The sequence below is a fragment of the Fonsecaea monophora genome, assembly GCF_001642475.1.
Source record: "Fonsecaea monophora strain CBS 269.37 chromosome Unknown Scaff24, whole genome shotgun sequence".
Classification (NCBI taxonomy): domain Eukaryota; kingdom Fungi; phylum Ascomycota; class Eurotiomycetes; order Chaetothyriales; family Herpotrichiellaceae; genus Fonsecaea; species Fonsecaea monophora.
The window spans coordinates 301,195-326,659 of NW_019173955.1; the positions used below are offsets into that span (position 1 = coordinate 301,195).

The 25,465-nt window shown below is 53.4% G+C and overlaps 11 protein-coding genes across 11 annotated transcripts; 6 read left to right on the forward strand and 5 right to left on the reverse strand.

The window, feature by feature from the left end:
- Positions 1-1,211: 1,211 nt before the first annotated feature.
- AYO21_04397 (hypothetical protein) lies at positions 1,212-3,112 on the forward strand (the record flags this gene model as incomplete). Its single annotated transcript, XM_022654370.1, has 6 exons — positions 1,212-1,323; positions 1,390-2,106; positions 2,170-2,517; positions 2,577-2,734; positions 2,788-2,862; positions 2,924-3,112. 6 exons carry the CDS (start codon positions 1,212-1,214, stop codon positions 3,110-3,112), a joined length of 1,599 nt encoding a protein of 532 aa, XP_022513407.1.
- A 647-nt stretch (positions 3,113-3,759) lies between these two features.
- Positions 3,760-4,267, reverse strand: AYO21_04398 (hypothetical protein; the record flags this gene model as incomplete). The annotated part of the gene is made up of 2 exons (XM_022654371.1): positions 3,760-4,116; positions 4,199-4,267. 2 exons carry the CDS (start codon positions 4,265-4,267, stop codon positions 3,760-3,762), a joined length of 426 nt encoding a protein of 141 aa, XP_022513408.1.
- A 948-nt stretch (positions 4,268-5,215) lies between these two features.
- Positions 5,216-6,955, forward strand: AYO21_04399 (hypothetical protein; the record flags this gene model as incomplete). The annotated part of the gene is made up of 1 exon (XM_022654372.1): positions 5,216-6,955. The coding sequence occupies one exon, from the start codon at positions 5,216-5,218 to the stop codon at positions 6,953-6,955; it is 1,740 nt and encodes a 579-aa protein (XP_022513409.1).
- Positions 6,956-7,378: 423 nt separating this feature from the next.
- Positions 7,379-7,924, reverse strand: AYO21_04400 (hypothetical protein; the record flags this gene model as incomplete). The annotated part of the gene is made up of 1 exon (XM_022654373.1): positions 7,379-7,924. One exon carries the CDS (start codon positions 7,922-7,924, stop codon positions 7,379-7,381), a length of 546 nt encoding a protein of 181 aa, XP_022513410.1.
- A 70-nt stretch (positions 7,925-7,994) lies between these two features.
- Positions 7,995-8,813, forward strand: AYO21_04401 (hypothetical protein; the record flags this gene model as incomplete). The annotated part of the gene is made up of 2 exons (XM_022654374.1): positions 7,995-8,127; positions 8,179-8,813. The coding sequence occupies 2 exons, from the start codon at positions 7,995-7,997 to the stop codon at positions 8,811-8,813; spliced, it is 768 nt and encodes a 255-aa protein (XP_022513411.1).
- Positions 8,814-8,865: 52 nt separating this feature from the next.
- AYO21_04402 (hypothetical protein) lies at positions 8,866-13,013 on the reverse strand (the record flags this gene model as incomplete). Its single annotated transcript, XM_022654375.1, has 6 exons — positions 8,866-8,889; positions 8,948-11,850; positions 11,897-12,157; positions 12,215-12,297; positions 12,392-12,645; positions 12,696-13,013. The coding sequence occupies 6 exons, from the start codon at positions 13,011-13,013 to the stop codon at positions 8,866-8,868; spliced, it is 3,843 nt and encodes a 1,280-aa protein (XP_022513412.1).
- Positions 13,014-14,938: 1,925 nt separating this feature from the next.
- On the forward strand, positions 14,939-16,825 carry AYO21_04403 (hypothetical protein; the record flags this gene model as incomplete). The annotated part of the gene is made up of 1 exon (XM_022654376.1): positions 14,939-16,825. The coding sequence occupies one exon, from the start codon at positions 14,939-14,941 to the stop codon at positions 16,823-16,825; it is 1,887 nt and encodes a 628-aa protein (XP_022513413.1).
- A 381-nt stretch (positions 16,826-17,206) lies between these two features.
- Positions 17,207-18,800, reverse strand: AYO21_04404 (hypothetical protein; the record flags this gene model as incomplete). The annotated part of the gene is made up of 4 exons (XM_022654377.1): positions 17,207-18,277; positions 18,330-18,539; positions 18,590-18,681; positions 18,740-18,800. 4 exons carry the CDS (start codon positions 18,798-18,800, stop codon positions 17,207-17,209), a joined length of 1,434 nt encoding a protein of 477 aa, XP_022513414.1.
- A 1,449-nt stretch (positions 18,801-20,249) lies between these two features.
- AYO21_04405 (hypothetical protein) lies at positions 20,250-20,681 on the forward strand (the record flags this gene model as incomplete). The annotated part of the gene is made up of 1 exon (XM_022654378.1): positions 20,250-20,681. The coding sequence occupies one exon, from the start codon at positions 20,250-20,252 to the stop codon at positions 20,679-20,681; it is 432 nt and encodes a 143-aa protein (XP_022513415.1).
- Positions 20,682-21,988: 1,307 nt separating this feature from the next.
- On the forward strand, positions 21,989-22,987 carry AYO21_04406 (hypothetical protein; the record flags this gene model as incomplete). The annotated part of the gene is made up of 1 exon (XM_022654379.1): positions 21,989-22,987. The coding sequence occupies one exon, from the start codon at positions 21,989-21,991 to the stop codon at positions 22,985-22,987; it is 999 nt and encodes a 332-aa protein (XP_022513416.1).
- Positions 22,988-23,846: 859 nt separating this feature from the next.
- Positions 23,847-25,400, reverse strand: AYO21_04407 (hypothetical protein; the record flags this gene model as incomplete). The annotated part of the gene is made up of 3 exons (XM_022654380.1): positions 23,847-24,564; positions 24,619-24,907; positions 24,965-25,400. The coding sequence occupies 3 exons, from the start codon at positions 25,398-25,400 to the stop codon at positions 23,847-23,849; spliced, it is 1,443 nt and encodes a 480-aa protein (XP_022513417.1).
- Positions 25,401-25,465: the final 65 nt, after the last annotated feature.

A 25,465-nucleotide genomic window follows, 5' to 3' on the forward strand; every position in this document is an offset into this window, starting at 1 on the left:
GCTTTTGCACTCCAGTCCAGTCACTCCTGTGCATGTTTTTTTTGGATGCTGCGAGAATTGAAAAAGTCTTTGGGATCCAATCGCCCACTCTCGATCTAGATATCCGTATCGGCGACATCTTGCCATGTGGTCCATAGGATAAGCGACCGCGAATTTCGTTCAAATTCTGCACTGGTCTCATTGTATTTCTATGTACTCGACTGGTGGACAGGTGGGATTGTGGAGGAGTGGCCCTCGTCGACTTATCACGGAGTCGGTCAGATCATCGCTCAACTGCCACGCACTAAGGATCTCGGGAAGTACCCTTCTCTCTGGTTCGTCAACTGACAGGAGGCTTGTCTGATTTTGGCTTGGTCATCAACGCCAGTGCAGCTTTCACCAACGACCATCAATCCTGCCATAGTCCCTCTTGCAGCGGCGAATCCCCGGGCCAGATGACTCCAGCGCGAAACAACCAAGGCGGCAGTTATCCTGTTGTCCTTGTTGTGGTTCCGCATGTGGGGCAGACTCATCGTTGTCGAAACCAGGATGAAGTAGTCGTGTGGAAGGTCAGAAAGGTGAAACGCTCCTTTGGTCAACAATGGGAATGTCAAGAATTGTGAGATCAAGGCCGACGACAGAAGCCAAGCCATGACCTCTATACCATACGCGAGAGTCTGTCGTCAATGGCATGGAAGACTTGGTGGTTATCGCTACTCCCACTCCCCCGTCACATCTTTGTGTGGCACTAACTTCCGAACGTATCGATGAAGACGAAATCCCACATTCTGAGGCAGTTCGGGACTAGCACACATACTCACTACTGACCCTTTCGGCTTAAGAGCGAGGTTGGATGTCTATCCTCCCCACAATGCGGAGTTGACTTGTGTCGATGAAGGAACAATACTGCATACGGCCACCGACCAGTCCAATTGCCCTTTTCATCCAGATGTCGAGCTCGACCCTGGCTGTAGATAACTGAGGGGTTGATCAAAGGAAGCTCGATATGCTCCACATGTGGACGTTGAACCCTGGAAGGGCACGAAATCACCCCTGTTGCACTTTTGACCTGACATCGTGTTTGTCCTGCTAACTTTGTGGAGGGTACCCCAGGTTTAGTTGGAATCTGTGGAGTGAACAACAGGATATATGAGCCTGGGCAACCCTCCACATGAACAATTGCTGACAACGGGGGAGAGTGCATCTTTCAGCTGTCATCAAACATTACCGCGATGTCGGAAGTTCCACATACCAGTCAAATCACCGTGCCGGTGACGTCCCTTTGGGCCAACCGCAAATGCTTGATGATTGCGTGCATTGTCGCGACTGCCAACACCCAGTATGGTTAGTTGTCACCAGATCAGACGCTGACTCCAGGGAGCGACGGGTGACTGACGTGGAAATGTCAAGGTTTCGACAGTGCTGCAATCGGTGCCCTTCAGGCTATGCCTGGCTTTCTGAAAGTATTTGGCTTTCCCGACCCTAACAGCCCGGGTGGCTATGGGATTGACAGTACCTTTCAACAACTGATCGGCTCCCTCTTGACGCTCGGTGCATTTCTCTCGTCGATCCTCGCGGGGGCCTTCGGGGCCTTCTACGGCCGCAAAACAGCGCTTTGGTTGGCCTGTATACTGAACTGCATTGGATTAGCCATTCAAATTGGCACCACAAACAAGGGAGTGATATATCTTGGTCGAATCGTCCTCGGATTCTCAAATGGCTTTCTGGTCACTTTCTCGAACATCTACACGGCGGAAATTGCCCCGGCTCATCTCAGAGGAGTGATGGTGGCGCTCTTTGCGTATTGGGTCAATATCGGTGCGATCCTGGGGACCATTGTGGATAACTATACCAAGGACCGTCTGGACAAGGGCTCGTATCAGATTCCAATCGGCAGCCTTTACATTGTGCCTGTCCTTCTGGGCATTGGACTGTTCTTCGTCCCGGAAACCCCTCGATGGTTGTTGCACCATAACAAGGAAAGCCAGGCTCGAAAGGCATTGGAGAAGTTGCGAGCAGACTCGCTGGCTCCCGAGTATTTCGAACTCGAATGGGCGGAAATCATTCGCGGCGTCGAGGAAGAGAGACGGATCGCAAAGTCTGTTGGACTGTTGGATATGTTCCGCGGTGAGTGCCTCGGGCATGTCTCGCGTATGGCTTGTGTAGCTAGCTGACTTCTGAGACTCTCAGGTGCCGATTTGCGACGGACACTATTGTGCTGGGGTACCATTCTGACCCAAGCAGGGAGCGGCTCTTGGTTCCCCATTGCCTATCAAACATATTTCTTCCAAATTGCCGGCATCAAGCAAGCTTTCCAGTATTCCATCATGATCACCTGCATTGGGTTTGTTGGCGTCAACTGCGGCATGTACGCCATGCGCCACCTGGTGGGGAGAAGATTCATTTGCATCTTCGGGTCGGTCGTGACAAGTCTCTGCTTCCTGGGAATGGCAATCGCACAGAGCGTCTCACCATTTACCATTGAGACTGGCAAAGTCACGGTGGCGATGGTCGCCATTTGGGGGTTCTTCTACAATGGTTTGGGGGCACCCCCGCATCCGCCCGCGTGGACTGCTGCTGTTACTGACTCTTTTCAGGATGTGTCGGCGCCGCGACTTATCCCGTGGCCACAGAGTTGGTGAGCTCCCGACTCCGTGCTTGGACCGTGGGGTCGGCAACCTCGATTCAATACGTTTTTGCGTGGCTCACCAGTTTCTGCACGCCATATTTCATCAACCCGACCGATCTGAACTGGGTGAGGCACTGTCGAATCTTCAATCCTCGATCTCGTTCACTGATGATGTCAAGGGTCCTCGCTACGGTTACATCTGGTTCGGCAGCAACATTGTGTGTGCATTGTTCTACTTCTTTTGCATCCCAGAGGTAAGAGACACATACACACCGCCGACGCCGCGAGAAGACGGCTTCAGCTGACCGAGAACAGTTGAAAGGGAGAACATTGGAGGAGATTGACGAGCTTTTCGAGAAGCGGGTTGGTGTCTTCAAGTTCAAGAGCTATCAGACCGAGATTCAGGAGAAGGCCTTGCACGACGTTCAGGTCAACACCGGGGCTTTCTTGGACAAGAAGCCCGCAGTGACCCATGTCGAAGAATCTGTGGAAAAGATGGAATGAGTTGTAAACACGGAAAAGGGGCCCTTTTTCAACACTCGGACCACAAGAGGACAAATACAGTGAGGTTATTCGGTGGGATAGTGGACTGGTTGTCACCCAGTTGGAGAGTTTGTCAGCCCGGGTTCCAGAAGAAGATTCTCGAGCCCTTGATGTTGCTTTGCCCACGGGACAGCCAACCAGTTACTTGTATCGCGGCCATAATCTCGGTTCAACCACCACGCTGATCTCCAATCTCGTCGTAGCTAGCTTTTGTGCCTTGATGATTCATCGCTCGCAGCTCGCCCGAGTTTCAAAAGGGGCCAGCGATCGAGAAGCTGTACATACTTGTCAGAAGTAGCGGTGGTTGGCCGCAGTCAGCAGATACATATCACGTTGTGTCCTTCGGGCAACACGCCGGCCGCTGGTCGAATCCCAAGGCGCTGCTGTTGTCGATCTAGATGCTCGATTCTCAATCTCCCCTGAGGCGTCAATCTCAAATCTCGATCCAACGTCTCATTCGTCAAAGTGTACGAGTTACTCGTACACAAAGTACGGAGGAGACAAGAGTCCTCACTGGGTGCTATCTATCCTGGACCACGCCTTTACACCCCTCTCTTCCTCCTCCTATTACTCTCCATCCCCCAATCCAATCCAATCCCATTCCATTTTCAGGCCCCTTCCTCCTGCTCCGCGCTCTGGATTTTTGAAACCCACTTCGTCCGCATACTCACGTAGTGTTCGACGCTCGGCCTCAGCCGGTCCCTCACGCCCGGGTCGTCGAGCGTGCCGAGCTGCACGCTCAACACGCCGGCGTACTTGTCTGCGGCTCCGGTCCTCCACACGACGGTGCTGCAGACGGGGCAGAAGTGCAGCGTCTGGATCGACGCGTCCGACGTCTGCGGGTACGAGTACGTCTGGACCACCGTCGGGTCTGAGAGGAGCGTGAACTGCGAGTCGAGGAGGAAGACGCCCGTGCTGAACGCGCTCGACGTCGCCTTGTGGCATTGCCCGCAGTGGCAGGTGATCTTTTGCGCGGTGGCGGTAAGTCATCGCTGTTTCTCTCATTTGTCTAAAAATCCATGGGGCTGGTGGAGGGGAGGGTCTCACAATCTTCAATGGCTCCCCTTCGTACGAGTACCTGATCTTGCCGCAGAGGCAGCCGCCAGAAGAAGGCATTTGTTTTTTCCTCCTGTCGTGTGTCTGTGTGTATACGTCGAACAAGTGCTGTTTCGAACGAGATTTCACTCTCGTCAGTCTCGTCAAGGAGAGATATGTCAAATCGGTCGATCGAGTAAGCTCTTCAATATAGGTCGTGGTGGGTGATGCACTCTAATATACTTATTATACTTGGCCCGTAAGGAAATCCCGGAATGTCAGCGCGCGCGCGCGCCTGGATCTAATGTACGAGGTACCTGAACCTGAACGCGACTCCATCTCGGCTCCGATGAAATATGTACTTGTTTGTCCTCGGTGCTGCCTACATACATACATACCATAGGAGCGGGATTCCCCCCAGCTGCATGCCCTGCCTGCCTGCCTGCATGCATGCTTATTTGGTGCGTGCCTTGCAGCTTACTCACAACTCGCAACTCGTACTCGTGCGAGAACTTGGTCTCAAGAAAAGTGCGTCTTCGTCGTCTGGGGAGGGTGGGGGGAAAGCAAATCCCTTCTGGTACTCACTCCCCTTTCTTCCTAATCCGGTAATGGCTGGCGATAGAAAAGGTGGAGCCACCTTCCTGTTCATTGATATTGACTAAAATGACTAAGCCGCCTTAGGCCTCTTCGAGCCAACTCGCGTCTAAGAAGACATCCCCAGACGAGGACGATCGAGATGGTATGTACCTACCCCGTGGTGTGCTAGTCCGGTCACATATTACGGTGTAACTCGGTAAGATAGATCTCTGATCCCGAGGTGCCATTATTAATGTAGCTTGTATCTCCTGCTCGATCGGACAAAATGGAAGGCAAGGAATACGGAGGGTTTCAGTTAGTGATTACTTTTCCTCTTTTCCTCCTGCTGGGTACCATGGGCGGTGGAGACGTTGATTGAGGCTTACCTATTAGCAAGACTGGGGGTTAAGATACGGACTGGGACTGGGACTGGCAAAGAGGAAACGTGCCGTCATGGGTAGAGGTTCCGACAGGCCGGTGACCTTCGTCTTCGATGGATATCAGGGGTCGAACATTCTCAACAAGTCGACCATCAACGCACACGTTGCGCGACAGGCACATCAACGGCGGCGGGAGAAGGACGAGGCACTGAAGAACAAAGGACGAAGCGGTGGCGCTGGCGGTGGTGTCGAGAATGAGAAAAGACAGGCACAGAAACAACGGCACCAGCAACAACCGTCTTCGACGGGAACAGCCCCGCGTACCGAGGACTACGACAGCGGGTATGAGAGCGGCCTCCTCACTCCGGTGATCCTGGCGGGAAACTCTGATCCCTTCTCGTCCAAAACCATCGCCGTCACGCCCGAAGTCCACCGTCTCCTGGTCTTCACGCGGGACTTCATCCTGCCTGCCGTCCACGCCAACGAGGCGTCGGTCGTGGGCGGGCGACACCACATCGATCGGTTCTGGATGGACAGCGTGCGCGCACTCGACGACGGCGGCGTGGCCGGCTACGCGTACCTCGCGCGGTCCGCGGCGATCCTGTCGACCCTCACGGCCCACAATCGCTCGAGCGTCGTCATGGCGTTGCAGTACCTCGGCAAAGCGACGAACAATCTGAGAAAATCCATGGCGAAGAGGAGCCGGCCGGACGCGCAGCCCGACGCGTGGAGCGTTTATGCGCTGTTTTGTGCCGAGATCGCCGCCGGGAACCTCGAGGGCGCGAGGGTCCATGGGCTGATGCTGCGGCGCCTTCTCCAGCCCGACGGCGGACGGACCTTTGACGGCGAGCGACGGCTCCTGATGGTCGTCTTGCAGCAGGACATTACGCGGGCGTGCCTTTCCCTGACGAGGCCGTCGTTCGACCTGCTCCGCTGGGCCGAAGAAAACCTCCCGGCCAGGATCACCGACGACCTGAGCAGGGAAGGGGGGGATGGTGTCTGTCACCCATCGGCATTCCCCTTCTCTACCGCGAACCTGTCCCCTTCGTTGTCCCCGACCCTGCGCGCCGTCTTCGTGGGTGTTCGTGAGTGGCTCGACGCCCTGGGCATGATCATGCTCAACCGCGACCTGTTCAACCTGGCCATCCTGATCAATGGCGCCATGAGGATCATGGTCCTCGAGGGCTGCCTGCTCAACAACTACCTGGACTGCATGGAAGACTGGGAACTCGGCCACTCGCCCGCCGCACTGGCCGAGGCCTGCCTAAGCCTCGCCGCGTTGTACTGGGTGCGTCGGGCCGCGCACGAGCGCATGGACGCGGGCTCCAAGCTCGAGGAGGCCGGGTCGTGGGCTTTTGACATGAGCCGCATCGTCTCGATCACCCTGCGCGACCTCGACGCCAGGATCCTCCAGATGGAAACGTCTTCTTCCACACTTCCGGCCGGGACGCAGGTGCGGACCGCTGAGGACAGGCTGTGGTGTCTGTACGTGGGGACCGTCGCCGAGTGTAACGTCCGCTCGCAGAGTCAGAAGTGGAGACAGAAGCAGAGCAAGAGCCAGAAACAGGACCGCCGTCCAGCTGTCACCACCACCACCGCCACCGCCGAACGCGACGGGAATCTCGGGTGCGAGAGCGAATGCAATTACCACGGCCCGCGGCTCACACAGCTCGCCACCAACGAGATGCACCTGTCGACGTGGTCCGAGATCGAGGCCGTCGCGCAGCGGTACCTGTACGTCGACATGATCAGCCACAAGACGAAGAAATGGTATGCGAATGAAACGTCAAGGCCCGTGGGCTTTCCTCCCTGAACTCTTCGTCTTTCCTTAGCTTTTTCCCTCCGCATTCTTCTTCGCTTCCCTTCTCTGATCTCGTTGTGTTTCTTCTTCTTGAGTCTTGTCTCAACAAGATGGCTCGTTCGCCGACTTTTGTTCACACCTAACCCCCCCCAACTTTGTGTGTGTAACGTCGCTGCTCTCTTCTCCTACCAAAGAAACCTCTCCCCATGACACGTGACACACGACACCAACAAAAATAGAGATAATCAAAGACCTGTTTCATAAGTGACAAGTAATAATGTATTCAGAACACTCCAAATGGCAAGAACGACAAATTCTATATCTTCTTTATCCATACACACACAAACACAAGAGGGAACAACACACAGAAAGTGTCTGCTCCAAAACAAGATAAGAACCAAGTCGATTTGTAAAAGAGAAAAAAAAAAGGCCACGTCAAACACCGCTCAACCAAACGCCGATTCTCGCACTCCCGCCACAAAACTCATTACCATCGCCCGTGCACAACATGGAACAATCACCCTCTGGTGCCGACGCCCCTTTACCCCCATTGCTCACGGTGCCAAGTAGGTTCGAGCAATAGCATTCCCTGCCAAACTCGACACCGGCATATTTATAGCCTCTGGTCTGACAGGCCGAGACACAGAACTCCTGCGTCATGGACGTGGAATTGGAGGTGCTGTATCCTTGCAGAGTGCGCTGAGCGGCGGAAGGATCTGTAAAACACCCCTGGTAACTGTAGCCCGCTATGATCGCCTTCGCGCTGGGAGGGGACAGCGAGGTATTGTTGTAGACACTCAAGCGACTGGGTCCACCACACATCTGCTGCGCATTGCCGGCGCACGGCATGGTACATCCCGTGACATTGACGACTGTGGAGGGCGACAGACCGTACCCGCAGTAGCATTCCCTCGAATATTCCAAGCCGGCAAGGGGTAAGTTTTGCGCCGTGCAGAACGAAATGCACGAGGGTATTGTCATTGCGGAGTTTGACGTGGAGGCGACCGAGAGGAGTCGCCCATTTGGCAGCTCGGGCGCACAGCCAAGATAGATGGCAGGGAAGAAGGCATTCGACGGCACGGAAGACGACGAGCTGGTCACACTAGATGTGCGCGTGCTGGTGCTAGATGAAGTGGAGGAAGTGGCCAAGCGAGTTGAGACAGTCGTCAGAGTGGAAGACCCCGGTTGACTCGTGGTTGTAGGAGTTGAGCTCGAGAAGAACGAAGTACTGCTAGTCGCCGAAGATCCAGGCAGAAAACTAGTAGTAAAGCCGGAACTACTCGATGACAGCACGGACCTGGATGTGCTCGTGCTCGCTCCTGTCGAGATCAACGTCCCCGAGCTGGTTCCTGATGATGAAGTTGGCAATCCTGTAGAAGTGGTCACCGGCGATGTAGTAGAAGCAGTTTGGGTCGTGGTTGTTGTGCCAGAGAGAATAGTCGTTGTACTCGTGCTTGCTGACGAGGTTGTTCGTGACACAGAGCTAGTGCTGCTTCGGATCGTGGTGGAAGAAGTGATCGAGCTCGAATTTGGCACACTCGAGGTGGAAGCTGTAGAACTCGTAGAGCCAATAGTGGTCAGCGACGAGGCTGAGCTCGGGGTTGCTGACGTGGTCGTAGAAGGCACTGAAGTGACAGAAGAGGTCACCGATTGTGTGGAGACTGTCACGCTGGAAATACTAGTCGTGGAGGACTGGATAATACTCGAGACCGAAGTTCCACCCGACGCCGACGTTACAGACATGACCGCAGAGGTCGACGACGTTGCCGGTGTCACTAGAGCTGATGTTGTTCGGGTCGATGTGCCTGGTGTGGTAGTCCTTGCTGCACTTGATATCGAACTAGAACTTGAGGGCGCAACGAACTGGTAGAGGCTTAGTCCATTTGGTCCACCACAAATGGTTGACGAATTGCCAGCACAAGTCATAGAACATCGTCCATCTGTAGCTGTGACGGAGCCAGCACTCAAGCTATTCCCACAGTAGCATTCCTGGCCATACTCCACTGCGAAAAAGGTAAAGCCGGTACAATTTCCGGCACAGTATTGCACCGTCATGCCGTTTGAGGCGACAGCCTTGCCCGTCAAAGCACGACCAGCTACTTCCGTGTGGCAATCGACGTATTGGAAGGAACCAACACTGGGGACAATGACTGGGCCTGTCGGATTCGATGGCGGTGGAGGAGTAGAAGTCGTCCAGTTCAGATTTCGGTACAGAGTCAACCCATTTGGTCCTCCACAAATGAAGCTGGAGTTCCCTGAACATGCCATGTTGCAACGTCCGTCGGTTGCTGGAGTGCTACCTGAGCCCAAGGTGTTCCCGCAGTAGCATTCACGGCCATATTCGACACCGAAATACTGATACTGTGTGCAGTTGCTGGCACATGTTTGCAAGGTAATGCTGTTGTCTGCAAGAGCAAACGCACTGAGCGCCCGGCCGGGGATTTCAGAGTAGCAAGACTGGTAGGTGAAATTGCCGATCGTGGACGGAATGGTTGGACCTGATGGTGTGGAGGGATTGTTGTTTCCACCACCATTTGAAGGCGGCGTGCTCGGAAGGGTACCATTGCCGTAGATATACATGTTGAGACGGCTCGGGCCTCCACAGTATTCTGTCTGATTGTTGTTGCAGGTCATGCCGCAGTCTGTTGCACTTGCGTTTACAGAACCTGCCGCCAATGTATTCCCACAGAAGCACTGGCCGCCATATTCGACTCCAGAGTACAAATAGCCTTGACAAGCCTGGAGACAAGAAGCCACTGTGTTGTTGGCATTGCGCTGCACATTCAGTGCTCGAGAGTTGGTACCTTCGGTGTAGCAGCCCAAACTGGTGTAATTGAGTGTGCCCGGGTTGACATACGGACCTGGAGCGTCTGTAGAATTGCCGTTCCAACGCGTAATGTCGCCAAAGAGGGAAATGTATGAGCCAGCACCATCAATGCCATTGCCGCCACAGATCTCATTGACGTTGCCGGTGCATCCAAAGTTGCAATTGGCATCGTCGACCACTGTCTTTGGTCGGTTGTAGCCACACCAGCACTCCTGCTCATATTGTGTGCCAGCGAAGATGTACCCTGCTGCTGCGCATAAAGAAATGCACTGTTCATTGGTATTGTTGACGCCACCGTAGATGGCAGTTTGAAGTTGGCGACCAGGATTGTTCTCCTTGAAACAGCCTCCATATCTGTAAATACCCTGCTGAGTGACTGGGTCTAGTGGAGGTGCTTGTTCCGAGACAGCATTGCAGAAGAATTGGATGTGCTGCTTCCCAAAGTTCGGATCATTCAGATTCATGGTCCATTGCGCAGTGCCATTGTAGGGGTCCACATTGAGTTGACTCTTGGGCACCGAGCAGAAGAGCGTCGCGGTGAGATTTTGTCCCGCATAGACCAGGGTGCCCTCGGCGAGATCGACCTGGTTATTGGCGCCAATGATGCTTCCAGCAACACCAAAAGGAGGCTTACTAACAGTCACTGACAAGGCCGCTGCATTGGCAGAACCGTTGTTGGTCAACCGCATTTTCAGGTATCGGCTGGTATTCTCCGTAACATTGCCGAAGGTGAAGGAGGTTGTGTTGTCAAACGGGACCCATCCTCCATCTAGGCTCTGGAACTCGAGTACGGCTTGCGGCTGATCCGATCCGGCTGCAAGGACATCAAGCACTTTGGTGCCACCATTGGAGACGATCTGAACGAATGCGGCGTAGTTGCCAGAGCGTGGAGGGTTGAAATTGATCGGGACAGTCAGAGCGCTGTTGGGAGGGACTGACGACGGCATATTGTAGAAGGTGAATGCCGAGACCACGGTTGCCGTTCGAGTGCCATTGGGGGAGATCCAGGGGCCAGTCTCACCCACAATGGAATACTGAATATTGCTGATGGAAAGAGGGCTATTTCCAAGGTTGGTGATCACCACAGACTGGTTAACGCCACCTGCCTGCTGTCCGGTAATGACACCATTCCAGCTGACAGTGTTGGGAGTGACCATTAGCAGAGCAGCCTGACTCTGGCCAGTCCCTTTCAGCTGGACGGGAGTATTGATGCTGAATCCGGCAGCTTGCTGGGTTGTATTGAGAATAACCGATGAAGACAGCGGGCCAACGGTTTGTGGGGTGAAGGTTGCCTGAAACGAAAACTGTTGTCCCTGAGCAACCGTAAGAGGGAAATTTGGCAACCCGGCGGTAGCAAAGTTTGGATTTCCTAATAGGCTTGCAGCGGTCACTGTTACCGCAGTGTTGGCGGTACATCGCACCGTCATCGGCGCTGTGGATGTGTTGAGATTTGCCGTGCCAAACTGAAGAGCGGTACAGTTTAGAGGTAGATTGACAGGCGCTCCGTAAGCATACAGATAGCCAACCGTAGTGCCCTGGTAGACAATACCATTTCCGAAGACAGGTCTGGTGAACTTGGTGGTTCCTGGTGTGACAAACGAATTGATTTCCGTCAAGAGACCGTTTGCATTCGGGATGGCGTTGTAGATCCGAAGATTGGATCCTTCGACATCCGACGTCCACACCAAGCCAGTCCCGGGCTGATCATTGAGCGAAGTGACAGTGCCATGGCCCACTCCGAGGATGTAGGCATTCTTTTCGGGGGAATCGGCCACTTTGTTGAAATATGGTACGCCGTCGTTGCAGGAGAATTTGAACACATGTGTTTGATATTGAATGACGTTGATATAGATGTAGCCTCCTTCGAGTGGGTAGACACCAGCTCCAGCATAGACCGAGTTCTCGTTCTGGTAGACTTGAATCACGTTGTCAAGCTTGTTCGGTCCGTTCTGATAGCCTCCGAGGTTGTCAAGATTGAGCCAATAGGTTTTTCCACTCTTTCCAGTGACCACCCCAATGCGTTTGACGTCGCCGCAGGAAAATTGACTCGGGAGGAGTTCCAACGGTGAAGTACCGAGATCTGCACCGAGTTAGCTTCGTTTCCAGGTCGAGGAGACCGTTCCTACCTTTGTCAGCACCATCAAGTTGGGTTTTCTCCCAGGGCATAAAGAAGTCGACCACGGTCAGAGATCCGTCGTCATTGATTGCCATGTGCACAGCAGCTTCTTCGAGTGACGTTGGTGGGTTCCTCCCGTTGACCGGTATTCCATTGAGCTGAGAAGCATAACCATTGCCAGAAGCGAAGAACATGGAGCCCTTGTCATCGCTTGCAAGACCGCCACCGGACATCCAAACACCCGCTCCAGGAACGTCAGGGCCAACACCAGCTGCGAATCATCAGATACAAGAATTTCAGAGCCAATACAGACGCCGTAATGACTTACCACCTTCAGTCGCAAATCTTTCCACGAGCTGTCCCGTGCCCTTGTGCCAACCAACAATCCACCCGGTGAAGTTGTATTGGACACTGTAAAGAGACAGAAAATGTCAGTTGCAAAACGACAAGACAATTAATCTTTTCCTTCTGGTCCCGACAACGGGCGAAGCGGAATAATACATACCAATGGCTAGCAAAGCCGGCGTACACATAGTCACCGGTGTGAAGCAGACCAGGACGTTGATGATGAATGCCACCATTGAATGACCGAACTGGGTTGTTTCGAGCCACCACTCCCTCAAGGTTGACCGGGAAATTGGGTCTCTCAGAGAGATCAACAGTGCTGATGGCGTGGACGTAGTAACGACCATTTGGGCGACCGTTTGCACCTGTCAGGCTCTGATCAATGTACGTCTTGGACGTCATATACCATGTATCCTGGGTTTGCGGTTAGAATTTGAGATCAGCAGAAGCTAAGAGAGACACACCGTATCTGGATCGATGACACCTGTCGCCGTCACGCCGACAGTCGGGTTGATATCGACACACCCGTCCAGATCGCTGACCAAAAATGGGCGATGAAGATTTCGAGATGCGACAATAACACCGGTGTTTGCAACTATTTTGTACACATTGTTCTGGGTTGTAGCAACATAGACATATTGGATGCCATCTGAGCCAGTATAGACCAGCGGTTGGGAGAATATCTGCTCGGGAACGTTCTGGCCGTTGATGGGATACGTTCCCGGTAGCTTGGTCTTGAAGAGGAGGCCAAATTGAGCGCTTCCAACCACTGCGGGATCCATGTTGTGATTGTTCTGGTAGCCGGTTCTGTCGTTTGATCCGCCCCACGTAATGGTGTCTGTACTGGCAAGAGAGTCGACATATTGTACGAGCAAGACATGCAAGGAAAGAAAAACGGTAATGAGTGACTGTGCGGAAAGGGGAATGAACAAACGCATGGTGCTAAACGAGTGTAAGAAGAGTGAACGAGTGACCGAAGCTGCATAGACAGCAAGTGAGTGTAGAAAGAGCTTGTACAAATCTCAAAAAGACACGACAGGGAAGCTTGCGCTATATCATGGCTTCAAATGTCTTCCTTTTGCGCCAGCCATGGTCGACTTCAATAGGGCTTCGTCACCTGGATCGCGGTCTCGGCCATGAGGCCAAGTCCAGATGGTGGAGGACATTGCGAATTGGCCTGCAAAATCTTGATCCGGCAAGCATCGAAACAAAATTGAATCAGGGGTCGGGTTCTGAGTTTGTGACAGAGGCATGAATGGTATAGGTCTATGGACTCTTTCTCAGAGGCAAGTCAGAGTGCCCGAATGCCCCAGTAGAGTTATCCCGGGCCAAATCCTAAACGCTGGGCAAGCAAGGAGTGTCTCTCTGTAGGGATCATGTCACCAGTCCTGTAGGATGAAGTTGACAGCAGGCCAATGCCAGATGTTGGTTTGACAGCTGGTCTAAAGTAAGATGCCATTGGAGATGTGATACGTAAGACCTGTCAATTCTTGAAAAGGGGACCTGGAACATTGCTCAAGGGTTGCCATGTGATGGTGGGAGGGTCAAGCCACATGGTCAGGGAATTGGTGTGCTTTTTTGGGGGGGGAAGATACGCGTACGGCCGGAACAGCTCTTTTCGCTATAGCAAACAGGTCTATGGGCAGATCATGAATGAAATTTAAAAATAGTCCAGAGGCCGGGAGGGCATCATGTATTGTGAGGATGGACGATATGAGAGGGTGCGGGCCACCAACCAGACGCGTCAGGGATACCTTCCTAAATTAAATGTGCCAAGACACTAATATCCGCTATTCCTTTGTCAGACTAGCGGGATTCTATGCAATACGAGCACGTCTTCAAGTTCAATGTATCAACCTTTTCTATATCACCAGGCAAGTCTATATTAGACACACAAAGACACCTTAGCCCTTACTAGTTCTAATCTACTGATTCTATTGGTTCGCAAGTTGCCCATTTTCATGTCGGAATTCTCTTGCTCTTGCATGTGAACGTGACAAGGTTGTCAACTGCTACTGCTCCCATGAGCCAGAAATAGAGAGACCAGCACTCCTGAGCCGCGCTGACAAACGTCCTGGATGCAGAGTCGAACAAAACCCTGTCCTTAGGTAAGAAATCGGGAATCTACAGCTTCTCGCGTGCTGGGATCTGGATTCCCTCACCACTCAAAGTCTTGGTCTAGACTGTCAAATAGGCGGTTAGGTAAGCTTTGCCAATATACTAGCCAACCGTCGGGCGGCCATCTCGTTTTCTCCTTGGATGCCGTTGATGAGAGGTTTTTATTTTCGCCTCCTGTTGGAGCTAAGCAATAGCACATCTTCCCTCATTGGTGCTGCTGGATGCACCTCGTCGGGTGCTTCCCAATTCGAACCCTTGGCATCAACCACGATTCACTGAATCTCTGCGAAACAATTTGCTGAGCTGGGACTTTGAACATCCACAGTATCCCTGCCTTTACTTCAAGCAGTTAATCAGTGGCGTGCTGAAATGCATCGCTTTTCCACGTGGGCTCGCCGCCACCTGAATCCAGAGGATTACATATGCAAACCTGTGGCGGATACGAGGCCGATTGAAGGGGGCGGAATGCTCCGAAAGCGTGTAATAAGGACTCAATCCCAGCCAGAAGAGTCGAAGGAATTGAAGGTCGAGGCAGTCGGCTTTGTTGGGAAGACGTTCACCAAGTTACCCATCGGCAACACCGCAACACATGGCCCAGGTGGACATAACGTTCCTGCCTGTGCTTGCACGAGGGAGTTCTCAACGGGAGCGCGAGCTCTACCAGGCTACTGCGAGATCTCACGCGGCGCGACTATCACACAAATGGCGAAAGCTGAAGCTATCCGACCAAGACAATGCGAACCACCAACGTCAGCATATTGGCGAAGAGTCACAACCCACCGGTGCGAGCGAGACTGCATGGAACCAGGCATTGGTGTCGCCAAATCTAGTTTCGATTCTGCAAAAAGGCAACTCGGACCCATTTAACAGTCTCGCGATCCACGTCACACCACGCGTCAACCAGATCTTGACTTTCTTTAAGCATGGCTACCTCCCAATGATCTATCCGGCCTTTATGGGCTCGGAGGACGCCATCCGACGGATTGAGGCACTGCAAAATCAGGAATACCGAGACGGAGTACTAGCTCTCCGCCTCGAATGTAGTGCCCGAGCTCTTCTCTTTATCAATGTGGCTTTTATGATTAAAGTCAGCCCTCACCAGGGGTTGGAGGACGAGGCGCTCCTGCTAAAGCACCAAAGCATCAAAGCGCTCCGCCGCGAACTAGTTAAAGGCAGCGTCGCCCAAGCCCAATCTCTCGTGCTGGATAGCGTCTCGATGCTGTTCCGTGGGGCCCTGATTGCCGGAGATCTGGACGAAGCGGGGCTCCACGCCAACACGCTGCGCAAGCTGCTCGAGCAGAAATACGATCGCGAGGGCGGCGTTGTCGATCTCGGCTTTCTCTTGCGGGTCCTCTACCAAAACAAGCAGCTGTCGGTCTTCCGCTTTTCGCTGTCCGTGTTTGACGTAGAGGAATGGGTCCCTAAAGTGCTCGCAGCCTATCTGGAGCCGTCCAAGGCCTACCTGGAACCCTATCAGCAGGTCATGCTCCGCAGGCTCGATCGCAGCATCTCTGCGGAGCCACTCCGCTCGCTGTTCGTCGAAATGCTGCTCGGGGACCACATGTTCAGTCTCCCCGCGGAATCGCACCCGGGGGAGCAGCTGTTCTCCATGGTTCAAGTCTGGATCCACATCCAGGGCACAATCCTGCACAGCCGTCTCGTCGACTTTATCTTGAAGACCGAGGCGTCCCACCACCTCAATTTCGACCCGATCACGGAACAGCCGATGCCTGACGCGCGCGAGAACCTCTACTGGCAGACCCAGCGGGTGCTCGCGCTCACGTTTCTCATCATGTTCGAGTTCAACCGCACGAACCTGGAGTCGGTGCAGACTGTCTTTGTCAACGCGCGCGATTTCCTCGCGCGTCTACGATCGGCCCTGTCGCTGACCATGCACGCCGCGAAGCTGACACGCGACTCCGCTGCCAGTGGTGGCTCGTCTGGTGACGAGAGCGATCTCGCCGCCGAGGGATTGCCTCAAGGTGATCGCAGCAACGCCATACTCTGGGCGCTTTGTGTCGGCAGCTGGACGGAGAAGAAGCACAATCCGCCGGCTGCTTCACCATACACCGCCGACGGCGATTATGCAGGGAAAAGTGGCGGAAATCGTCATGGTAAGGACGGCGGTAGCGGTGGGATGGGAAATGGTCTTGACAACGGAACTCGCAATAGTACTGAAAATGAAACCGGAACCGGAACCGGAACTGGCAACGGCCACGACAACGCCTCCACATCCACCTCATCCTCTGCTTCCGCCTTCGTCTCTGCCTCCGTCTCTGACGGCCGTGGCGCCGCCGACAACGACACATGGTGGTTCGCGTCGACCCTCTCGCGCCACGCACGGCAGATGGGCCTGAAAAGCTGGGACGAGGTCAGGGGTATCTTGCACGGGTTCTACATCATCGACGGGTACATGCCGGGGCTGGACGAGTGGATCACGCAGCTCCTCTCTGATCAGAATACTTATGTACGGTGAGGCCGGGAGGTAGGTAGGGAGGGAGGGAGGAGGTAACGTGAGGTGAGGTGATACCACCGCGAGGGATGGCTGTAATTGCAGTGTAATCTGGGGAGAACGACGCGGTATATGGACTCTACTCGTATGCTTGATGACAAAGAAACGGGTCTGCTCAAGTAAGGGGGCTAGTTGCTTCTATCTATGTGGTACGGACTTCTCGCGGGTGATCTATCTAATGGAATAGGAAAATAAAATGGGCTTTCATCGTTTCAATCTCTTCTTCTCTCTTTCTGTTTTTCTGTTTCCCTACCAGTCCTTATACATAGCTGCATGCCACATTCCTGCCAAAGGGTGATCAAAGCCACCTGTCTGCCCACACACCGCTGAAGCCTCTCAACCTTGTCACTTAGTGGCCGGTTTGCACCGCACTTTGAGATGGTTTTCTCCGTAAAAATTGGGCAGGAAGGAGTCGCGAAACCTCAGGTCGGCGGGCGGGAAATCTGGGTCAATCTCCAAAAGCTCGAACCGTCGCAACATGGTGGCAAAGGCGACGTACAACTCGCACCACGCGAGGTTGATGCCCAGACACGACCTCGGACCGCGACTGAAGGCCACCAGATTGGATTCGAGGTCATTGCCAGAGCGCAGCCACCTTTGGGGCATGAACTTTTCAGGACTGTCGAATATGGTCGCAGAGGAATGGACAAAGATGCCTGAGATGCCGACGACCGTGCCAGGAGGGATCTGGTGAGAAGCAATTGTTGCGCCCTTGGCTGGGACGACGCGAAGGAGAGGGGACACCACGCCTGGCGCAACCCGCAGAGACTCTTTGATGGTCGCGGTGAGTAGTGGAAGAGACTCAAATACCTCGAAGGAGCTTGGTGGGGCAGCAAGATCTGGCCAGACCGACCGGATTTCTTCGCGGAGAGATTGGTAGAGCTCCTCGTTCGACGGCTGCAGAATCTGGTTGAAGCCGAATATCAAGGTATTTCCGACAGTGTCGCCGCCTCCAAACATCAAAGCCTGCGCTTCTTCGTAGAGCGATTGTTTGTTCGGGATAGGCTGGCCTTTGTGCACTTCAGGATCAAGCAGTCGATGATAGATGGTAGGGTGAGGAGCCTCCTTGAGTATGCTTGGATTGGCCGTTACTTGGTCGACTTGATCTCGTAAGATAACCTGCAAACGCGTCAAGCCTGCTGTCTCGGGCGAAGCTTTCATGGCGATATTCGGAGGAAGCGAAAATACGAATTTCCGGAACAATGGCAAATGCTTAAATTGGATAAAGGCCGGCCCAGATGCCTCCATAGCTTCAATAATGGGGGCGTTATAGTCAGGTACATCGATGGCGTTCACAGATTTGGCGAAGCAGAAACCTGTTATGGTGTCCATGGTAAAGCATCTGAAGGCGAAGAATAAGTCTGATGACTTCCCTGCCACGAAGTCCCCTGAAAGCCTGTCCGCGAGATGGTCCATCTTGATGGCAGGAGAGTCAGCCAGCTTTCACGGTAGTTCTGTCTTTACTTACATTCTTGCGGACAAGGGTCTGCATTTGTAAGATGTTTCGTCGGGAGAAGAGCGGTTGCAAGACATCCTTGCGCTGCTTGGCTTCGTGGTATTTGAGGAAGCCAAACGAAGAGTGATCCTCGCCAAAGCATTCATACAGCGCCCTGTCTTTGTCCCAGCGGTTGACATTGTTGTAGATATCGTGATAGGCTTGCGGGTTCGAGAAATGCAGCTTTCATATATCAGTGCAGACCCCGGGGGAATGGAAGAAGGTATCAATACCTCATTTGGAGCAACACGGATCACGTCCCCTTGGGCCGGGTCAGCACCATTGACGTCCTCAATGTGATTAACTTGCCATAGCGTTGATGCAGCTCAACCAGGACGTCAGTCCAACTCCTCTGCAGAAACAGTTCAATGTAGGTCTTGTACCACCCAGAAGCCTGGGCTGCCGGGGGACCTGGATAATTTCGGAGGGGATGAAGAAGGACATTGTACAAAGCCTGGGCTACCTGAAGGGACAGCCAAACGATGATTACCAGGAGGGCCACTGAGTAGGGGCTGGTCCACATGTTGCGTGTGTACTGAAGCTAGTTGCCCTCACAAAGAGTCGCGTGGAGATGTTTCGCAGTAAGCCGTCAAACCTGGGGAATCTCTGATTCAGGGTGCTCGGCATTGAAGTCTCGAGGTTACAATTGAGGGCGCCAGCGACTCGATGTCGGCTTGGCCCCATCATGCACCCCATCCATGCAGAATCCACGGTGAGAGCCAATTGACGTTGACTTATGCAATTGATTTGCTAGATAAGGAACCGCCATGTCTTTGCAGTGTCGCAGGAGCAAAACAGGGTCGACATGCACACAAGCATGAGCGAAGTCTTAGCGGACGCTCCACTGCCCCGCCTGATCAGATGCTTGTCTTGTCTCCGACGCCAATCGATCTGCCGAGGCGATTGTGGTTTTTTACCATCTTGTTTGGCGGTGGGACCGAGCATCCCAGCTTGAGATAGCAGCCCGCAGGCGTCAGGGTCAAATCGAGATGCTTGCGTCGGTACCTACCCCGGTTGCAGGGTGGAAAACATTGATGACCTCGTTCGCGGAAGAATTCTCCTGAGAGCTGGTCGATCGTCTCGACACCGATGATCAGTCTGGGCGCGGGCTTCTTTTGCGGTCTTCTCATTTCTCTTTGCCTGTTCTCACACCACGAGACTTGAAGTGAACAGAACCAAAGATTACGGGCAATGGTGTGATGTGTATAACTGAAAGCAACCAAGAGCATATACCAAGACAATGGTTCATTCATGGCATCGCGGGGGGAGGGCCAGAACGCGGCGACAGACGGCCAATGAATGCTGCGCGTCTTTGGGCGTGTGTTGAATCGGGCGGCATGTGACGCGGAGTGAATTCACGAGGATGAGACTCTCCCAGTTTTGAAGCAGATGGCGCAGATGGGCGCAGTTTGTGCCTGCGTATCGGGTAACGCAGCCATGACGTTGGCCCCAATGGGGATAAACAGCCCAAACAACGAGTCACCAGATCCCTCTTACTCGTACTGCGCCTAGACTCAACACTCTGCGTCTCGCATATCGCCGTCTTCGTGCCTGAATTCTGAAGTCTGAGTCCTCACATCATATCATTCTGGAAACTCTAACCCGGTCCACCGAACACTCCCCCATGATACATATTGAGCATCCCAGGATCTTTATCCCGCAGCAACACAAAATCTGCAAAGAACTCCACTTCACCGGCTCTATTCCACCTGGCACTTCTTTTTCTGTACCATTGACATCTCCTTGCGGTCAATAAGCAATCAACAGAGAGTCGACTGTCAAGAGACATTTTACACGCAAAGCAATTCTCTCCTTCCCCTCGTCACATCTCAAGGGCACTGAGAGCGAAACAACGAGTACACATTTGACACACAATCAGTACACCAAAGAAGAATGGCATCACCACCATCCTACTCCGCCACAGCCGATCCCGGACGGGAGAGGCTACCGCCATACAGAGCGTCGCACGGGTTCGCCAACAGTCGAGAAGAACTTGCGGCGCTCAAAGAATTCGCCGAGTCCAAGCTATACGTCGATGCTGGGTCCAACGGCATGTTACCGGATCTTCGTGGGGGAGCGGGAGGACTACAGTCTCTCGCGTGGGGAGGGCCGATGGGGTCCCGGAATCCTTATTGGGAGGTTGGGTGGCCTGAGCCGGAGAGCAAGGAAGAGCGCAAGAGGCGAAAGGAGCAGGAGAAGCAAAGGAAGAAGGAGGAGAAGGAGAGGGGGAAGGAGAAAGAACACGAGAGAAGAGGGAGTGTCGCCGAGAGGCTGATGAGGGTCATCAGTCGAGGCAGCAGCAAAGATGGAGACACGGTTTCTTGACAAGGACCGCTGTTGTCTTGTTTGGAATTCCTCCCTCGACCGTGCATGTGCATCATTGCAAGGGTTCAACGAGCATTGCTACGTATCAAAAGTCGGGTTCTGTTATTGACTCCTTTACGTGGTCACAGGAGAAGGGGAATTGTCGATGTGCGTGTGCATTTAGCCTCATAGCAACCTTTTCCAAGATGTGTTTTTCATTGAGCCGAATCCATCATGATCTCTCTGCTCTGTCCTGTCTTGTCTTGTGTGAGTACATGTAATATCACGATGACCCCAAGGAAGGGCAATGCATTGTGGCTACTTGCAGCAGCCCCCGACAACTACCAGTCCGCGAATAACACGCACTGCATTGGTGGCACTCGTTGCACTCGGCCACCTGCTGAATAAGGTACGCCGGTCCAGTACCTCGTATTACCAAGAACCTGTGTAGGTGCCATACCTAGATAGCCCTATTCTTCAGGTCGAGTTCTCAGTTCCTCGGAGACTTTATTGTGTCTCGCCCAACCTCCGTATCCTTATTACTATCCCAATCTGGAGCGGGAGAGCGAGGAATGGGAGGATATTGTCCCGACTTGACTTCCTATCGATCCCCACTATGTTCCCGAATACCCCTTGAACTTCCGAACCCACTTCATCACCTTACATAATATGTATATCCCTATTTACGAGTACCGAGTATGTATCTCGTATATGCTCCCCTTTATGTCCGGTTGCGGAGGACAATGCCCATAACCTCCAGTCTTATCTTTTCCTTTTCCATACATGTAAATTGCCTTTGTAGAAGGCAATACAGACTCGGAGTCGGCTTCTTGGTATGCCGTGTCCCGTACGCCATATCCCGAGACAGTCTCAGGAACTTGTGTTATGTCCCGGCTGTACTTACCGAGCTATCTACTTCGTAGTGCACTAGGGAGATATACCATCATCCGCGCGGAAACGGGGTTAAGGGGACATACATACGTATTGGTCATTACCTGCTGAATTACTAACACCCCCCCTCTTGTTTCCCTTGTGGATCCATTCCGACCAGGGTTCAAGTCTGCATACTCTGTACCTCGTATAGAAGGTATAGACGGCAAAACCACTAGATCTCGATACCCACGTGTCCACTCTCTCTGTCTATATAAACAGGGCAGAAGTTGCCAAGACGAGGTGCGACTTTGATATATCATAAGCACGGAACAAACAGTCTCTACAAGTCAGCACTGTACACCCCGTTAGCGCATTTTAGTTAAAGATAGATTCAGGTCCTTTGGAGATTCTTGAGATTGCCTTCGAGGAAGATTTTGTCAAACGAACCAAACACAATGGACTCACCCAAGTACGCCGCATTCACCGTCCTGGAGACGACGTACAAAGTCGTCGACAACCACGCCATCAGTGTCTACACGTTGATCCCCAAGGCCCTGCCGTCGCCGTCGTCTTCGCCTCGGCCAGTCATGGTCAAGTTCCACGGCGGCTTCCTGATCACCGGCACGGCGCTGTACCCGGACTGGTTTCCCGCGTGGCTGGTGGCGTACGCGCTGCGCCACGCCGCGGTGCTAGTGCTGCCCAACTACCGGCTCGCGCCTGAGGCGACGGGCCTTGAGATCATGGCCGACCTGCACGACTTCTGGGCCTGGCTGAGGTCCGACTTCGAGACGTACCTCGCGGGCGCGGCGCCGGGCGTCCAGGTCGATCTGGCCAGGGTGCTCTCCACGGGCGAGAGCGCCGGCGGGTATCTCTCGGTGCAGAGCGCGCTGGGAGGCGAGGAGCAGGAGCAGGGGTCGATGGTCCCCACCGCCGCCATCGCCACGTACCCGATGCTGGACATGAGGTCGCCCTTCTACACCAAAGACTACCCCAAGGTCGTGCTGGGTGCGCCAACAATCCCCAAGGAGGTCATGGGCGAACACCTGCGCGCGGTCGAAGAGGACGCAAAGAGCGCGAAACGAAGAGTCATCAGCTCCGCGACCCCGCCGAACAGACTACCCCTGGCTCTCTCGGCGGTGCAGCAGGGTCTGTTTACGAAACTGCTGGGCGAGGACACGATCTTGTTCCCACTCGAAAGAATCGAGCACGTCAGCCCGGAGAAGGTGCCGCCCATCCTAATCATCCACGGCCGCGACGACACCGGGGTCCCCGCGGAAGGGAGCGAGAAGTGGGTGGCAAGGGCGCGAGAAAGGTTTGGATCCGAGAAAGTCGCCTTGGTGCTCCAGCCCGGCGAGCATGGATTTGACACGGATGAGAAGATAACGCTTGAAACGCCGTGGCTCAAGGACGCGTTGGTGCCGATAACGGCGGCGTGGCTGGGGACCGACGAGTAGGCGTACACACACAGTCTTGATATGGCAATAGGGCATCAAACTGGGTACATACAGGCAGGACAAAAAGCTATAGAAATAAAGGGATTCTTTCAGTCGCAAAGACTCGATCAAGAGAACGATACAGCGACGACTGAGTCCAAGAACATGAAGGGAGAGAGACGGAGACGTTGTCGTCGCGCAAGGCCTACTAGTTGGTACAAGGCTGAATCGAGCAGGCAAGGCTGAGACCCCCAACCCCTGTCCCGAATTCTATCTTTGCAAGAGTTCAGGATCCCTGCCGAACATGTAGCAACCGCGAATGTGGTCAAGCTGAAGCCTCATGTCAAAGCCTTCAGCAAGATTACAATGTTATTGACATATCATGGTCTTGCCACCAGTGTCTATATTAGTCTGGGTTTCGTCCATGCTCAGCTGACAAGAGATTCTGGACGCATGTGCCCGACAACAGCGGGAATAGTGGACCATGCCACATTTTCCGCCCTTTGAGAATTCCGCCCATCTATTTTGTGCCGTAAAGTCCAGGTCTCAATGCCTCCCAATGCCCGCCCGTCTAAGTATACACGTTGAAAGAGACAGATTTCCGTCAACCCGAGTTACATGATCCTGCTCGTCCTCTGTTATGCTCTAAACAAATCAAGGTGCTCAACTGTGAAATGTTGACAGTCGTTCAATGGGTCCCAGCCATTGAAATCTGATGCATTCCAAACAGCTTAGGCATATTGCGCCCAAAAGTGGAGTGAATAAATCCCCGAGAGGTTCGAGGGCACTCCAATATGCGATGTTTTCGTGCGTCTGAGAAAAAACTCAGCGCTTTCATGGTAACCGCCCATTCCCCTCGCCGGTAAAGATGATGAGAATGTCATCCCGTTTGTGGCGCCACTGTTTCTTTGAACAAGCTCTGATTGATTTTGGCCCACTTGTCACTGACAAGGTCTTTGAACCTTGCCCAACCTGATCGATTGAGTCTGTTGCTGAGTTCGCGATACATGTACATTTCCGCCCAGCAATCTCGACCCCATTCGCATCCGGCCATGTTAACCATGAAGTCTCGTTCGTGCTCGTTGTAGTGGAATCTTGGGTCTAGGAGAGGCTTTCCCTCTTCGACAACTTGCCCTTGGGCCGGCTGGAGGGCACATGCACCAGGGGGGAAGGAATTTATCTTCCGCTGGGGGATGAATGCGAAATGTGTCCGGAGGTATGGCTGCGAGGCATACAGGTGCTCCAATGCATCTTGCTCCTTGTGTTCCCATTCCATGTGTTTCTGTTCATAGAGGACAGGGTCCCACCAGAGGTCAAGTAACCGGTCTGTGAATGGAGATCGTCGCACGAAGAAAGACCCTAGGTTGAAACCATCGCAGTCCTGAGGGATGATGATGTCGATGGAGGACGTCAGATTGTCGCCAGTGGGGCAGCGAGCAACCGGGTCAAGGAAGTCGGTGACCGGAGGATGGACGACGTGGAGAGGGTTGTAGAGATTGATGTCGCGGTACACGCTCTTGTCGAGATCGTTGAATATGTGGGATTGTAGAGATATTGAAGGCTCCATGATGAAGGTGTTCAAGTCGAGCCACCAGAACCTGCAGTACTGTCAGTGATACGACACCCAGTCCGTTGGCAATCCTTCCTCGTACCATTCAGCTTTAGGGTACCTGGCCATTGCATTCCGGATCAGGTCAACCTTTTCCCAGCTCTCACGCCATTCATGAGCGTATCTCTTCTTGGTGCTCATGTCTGCAATGTCTAATATGTATCCCCATCTTTCAGAATATCTCTTCTTATTTTTCACACTGTCACGCTCAATGGCCCATTCTCTAGGACCTTTCCATTCCATAACACCGCCGCCCTCGTTGGCTCCGAGGATAATGACGAACTTGCTTCCGCCGCCGAGATGGGAGTTACCACGGTATTTAGACAGGGCGTCTAGAACAGAAAGTTAGGACTGGACCAGACATGTGAAAAAGAGGCATCGTCACTCACTTGTCTGGGACAATATAACCGTCGTCAGTGTGACAATGGACAGTATTATGAACAGAAATTTGAACCTCCTCAAGACATTGCCAGCAAAAGTCTTTATTCTCGCCAGATTCCCACCGCCTCTTGGGTACCACCGGCTGCGACCAAGTTTCTCTGGGTCTTTCCAGTTGGCCGACAAAGGAGTGTAGGGACTGAAGACGGGCAGCGTCGAGGAGATTTTCCGCTTGGACCGCAGGAAGAAGCCCTCATTTTTGGTCTGGATGCTGGGGTATCCTCTCACTTGAGCACTTTTTGCCTTTGCCGCAGCCCAGTGATCGTCATTGTTGCTGTAATTGTTGGTTCCTGCGTACAAGCCGCTGGGCGTTGAGCTGCGCTCAGTCAGACCTGGTGTGTTCCATCCTCTGTTGGGCAGTGGTGAAATCGATCGAGAGTGGGACATCGGAGCAGGATGGTAGAAAGGGGGTCACAGGACAGGAAGGTGTTGGATGCGCATCAAAGAGGACA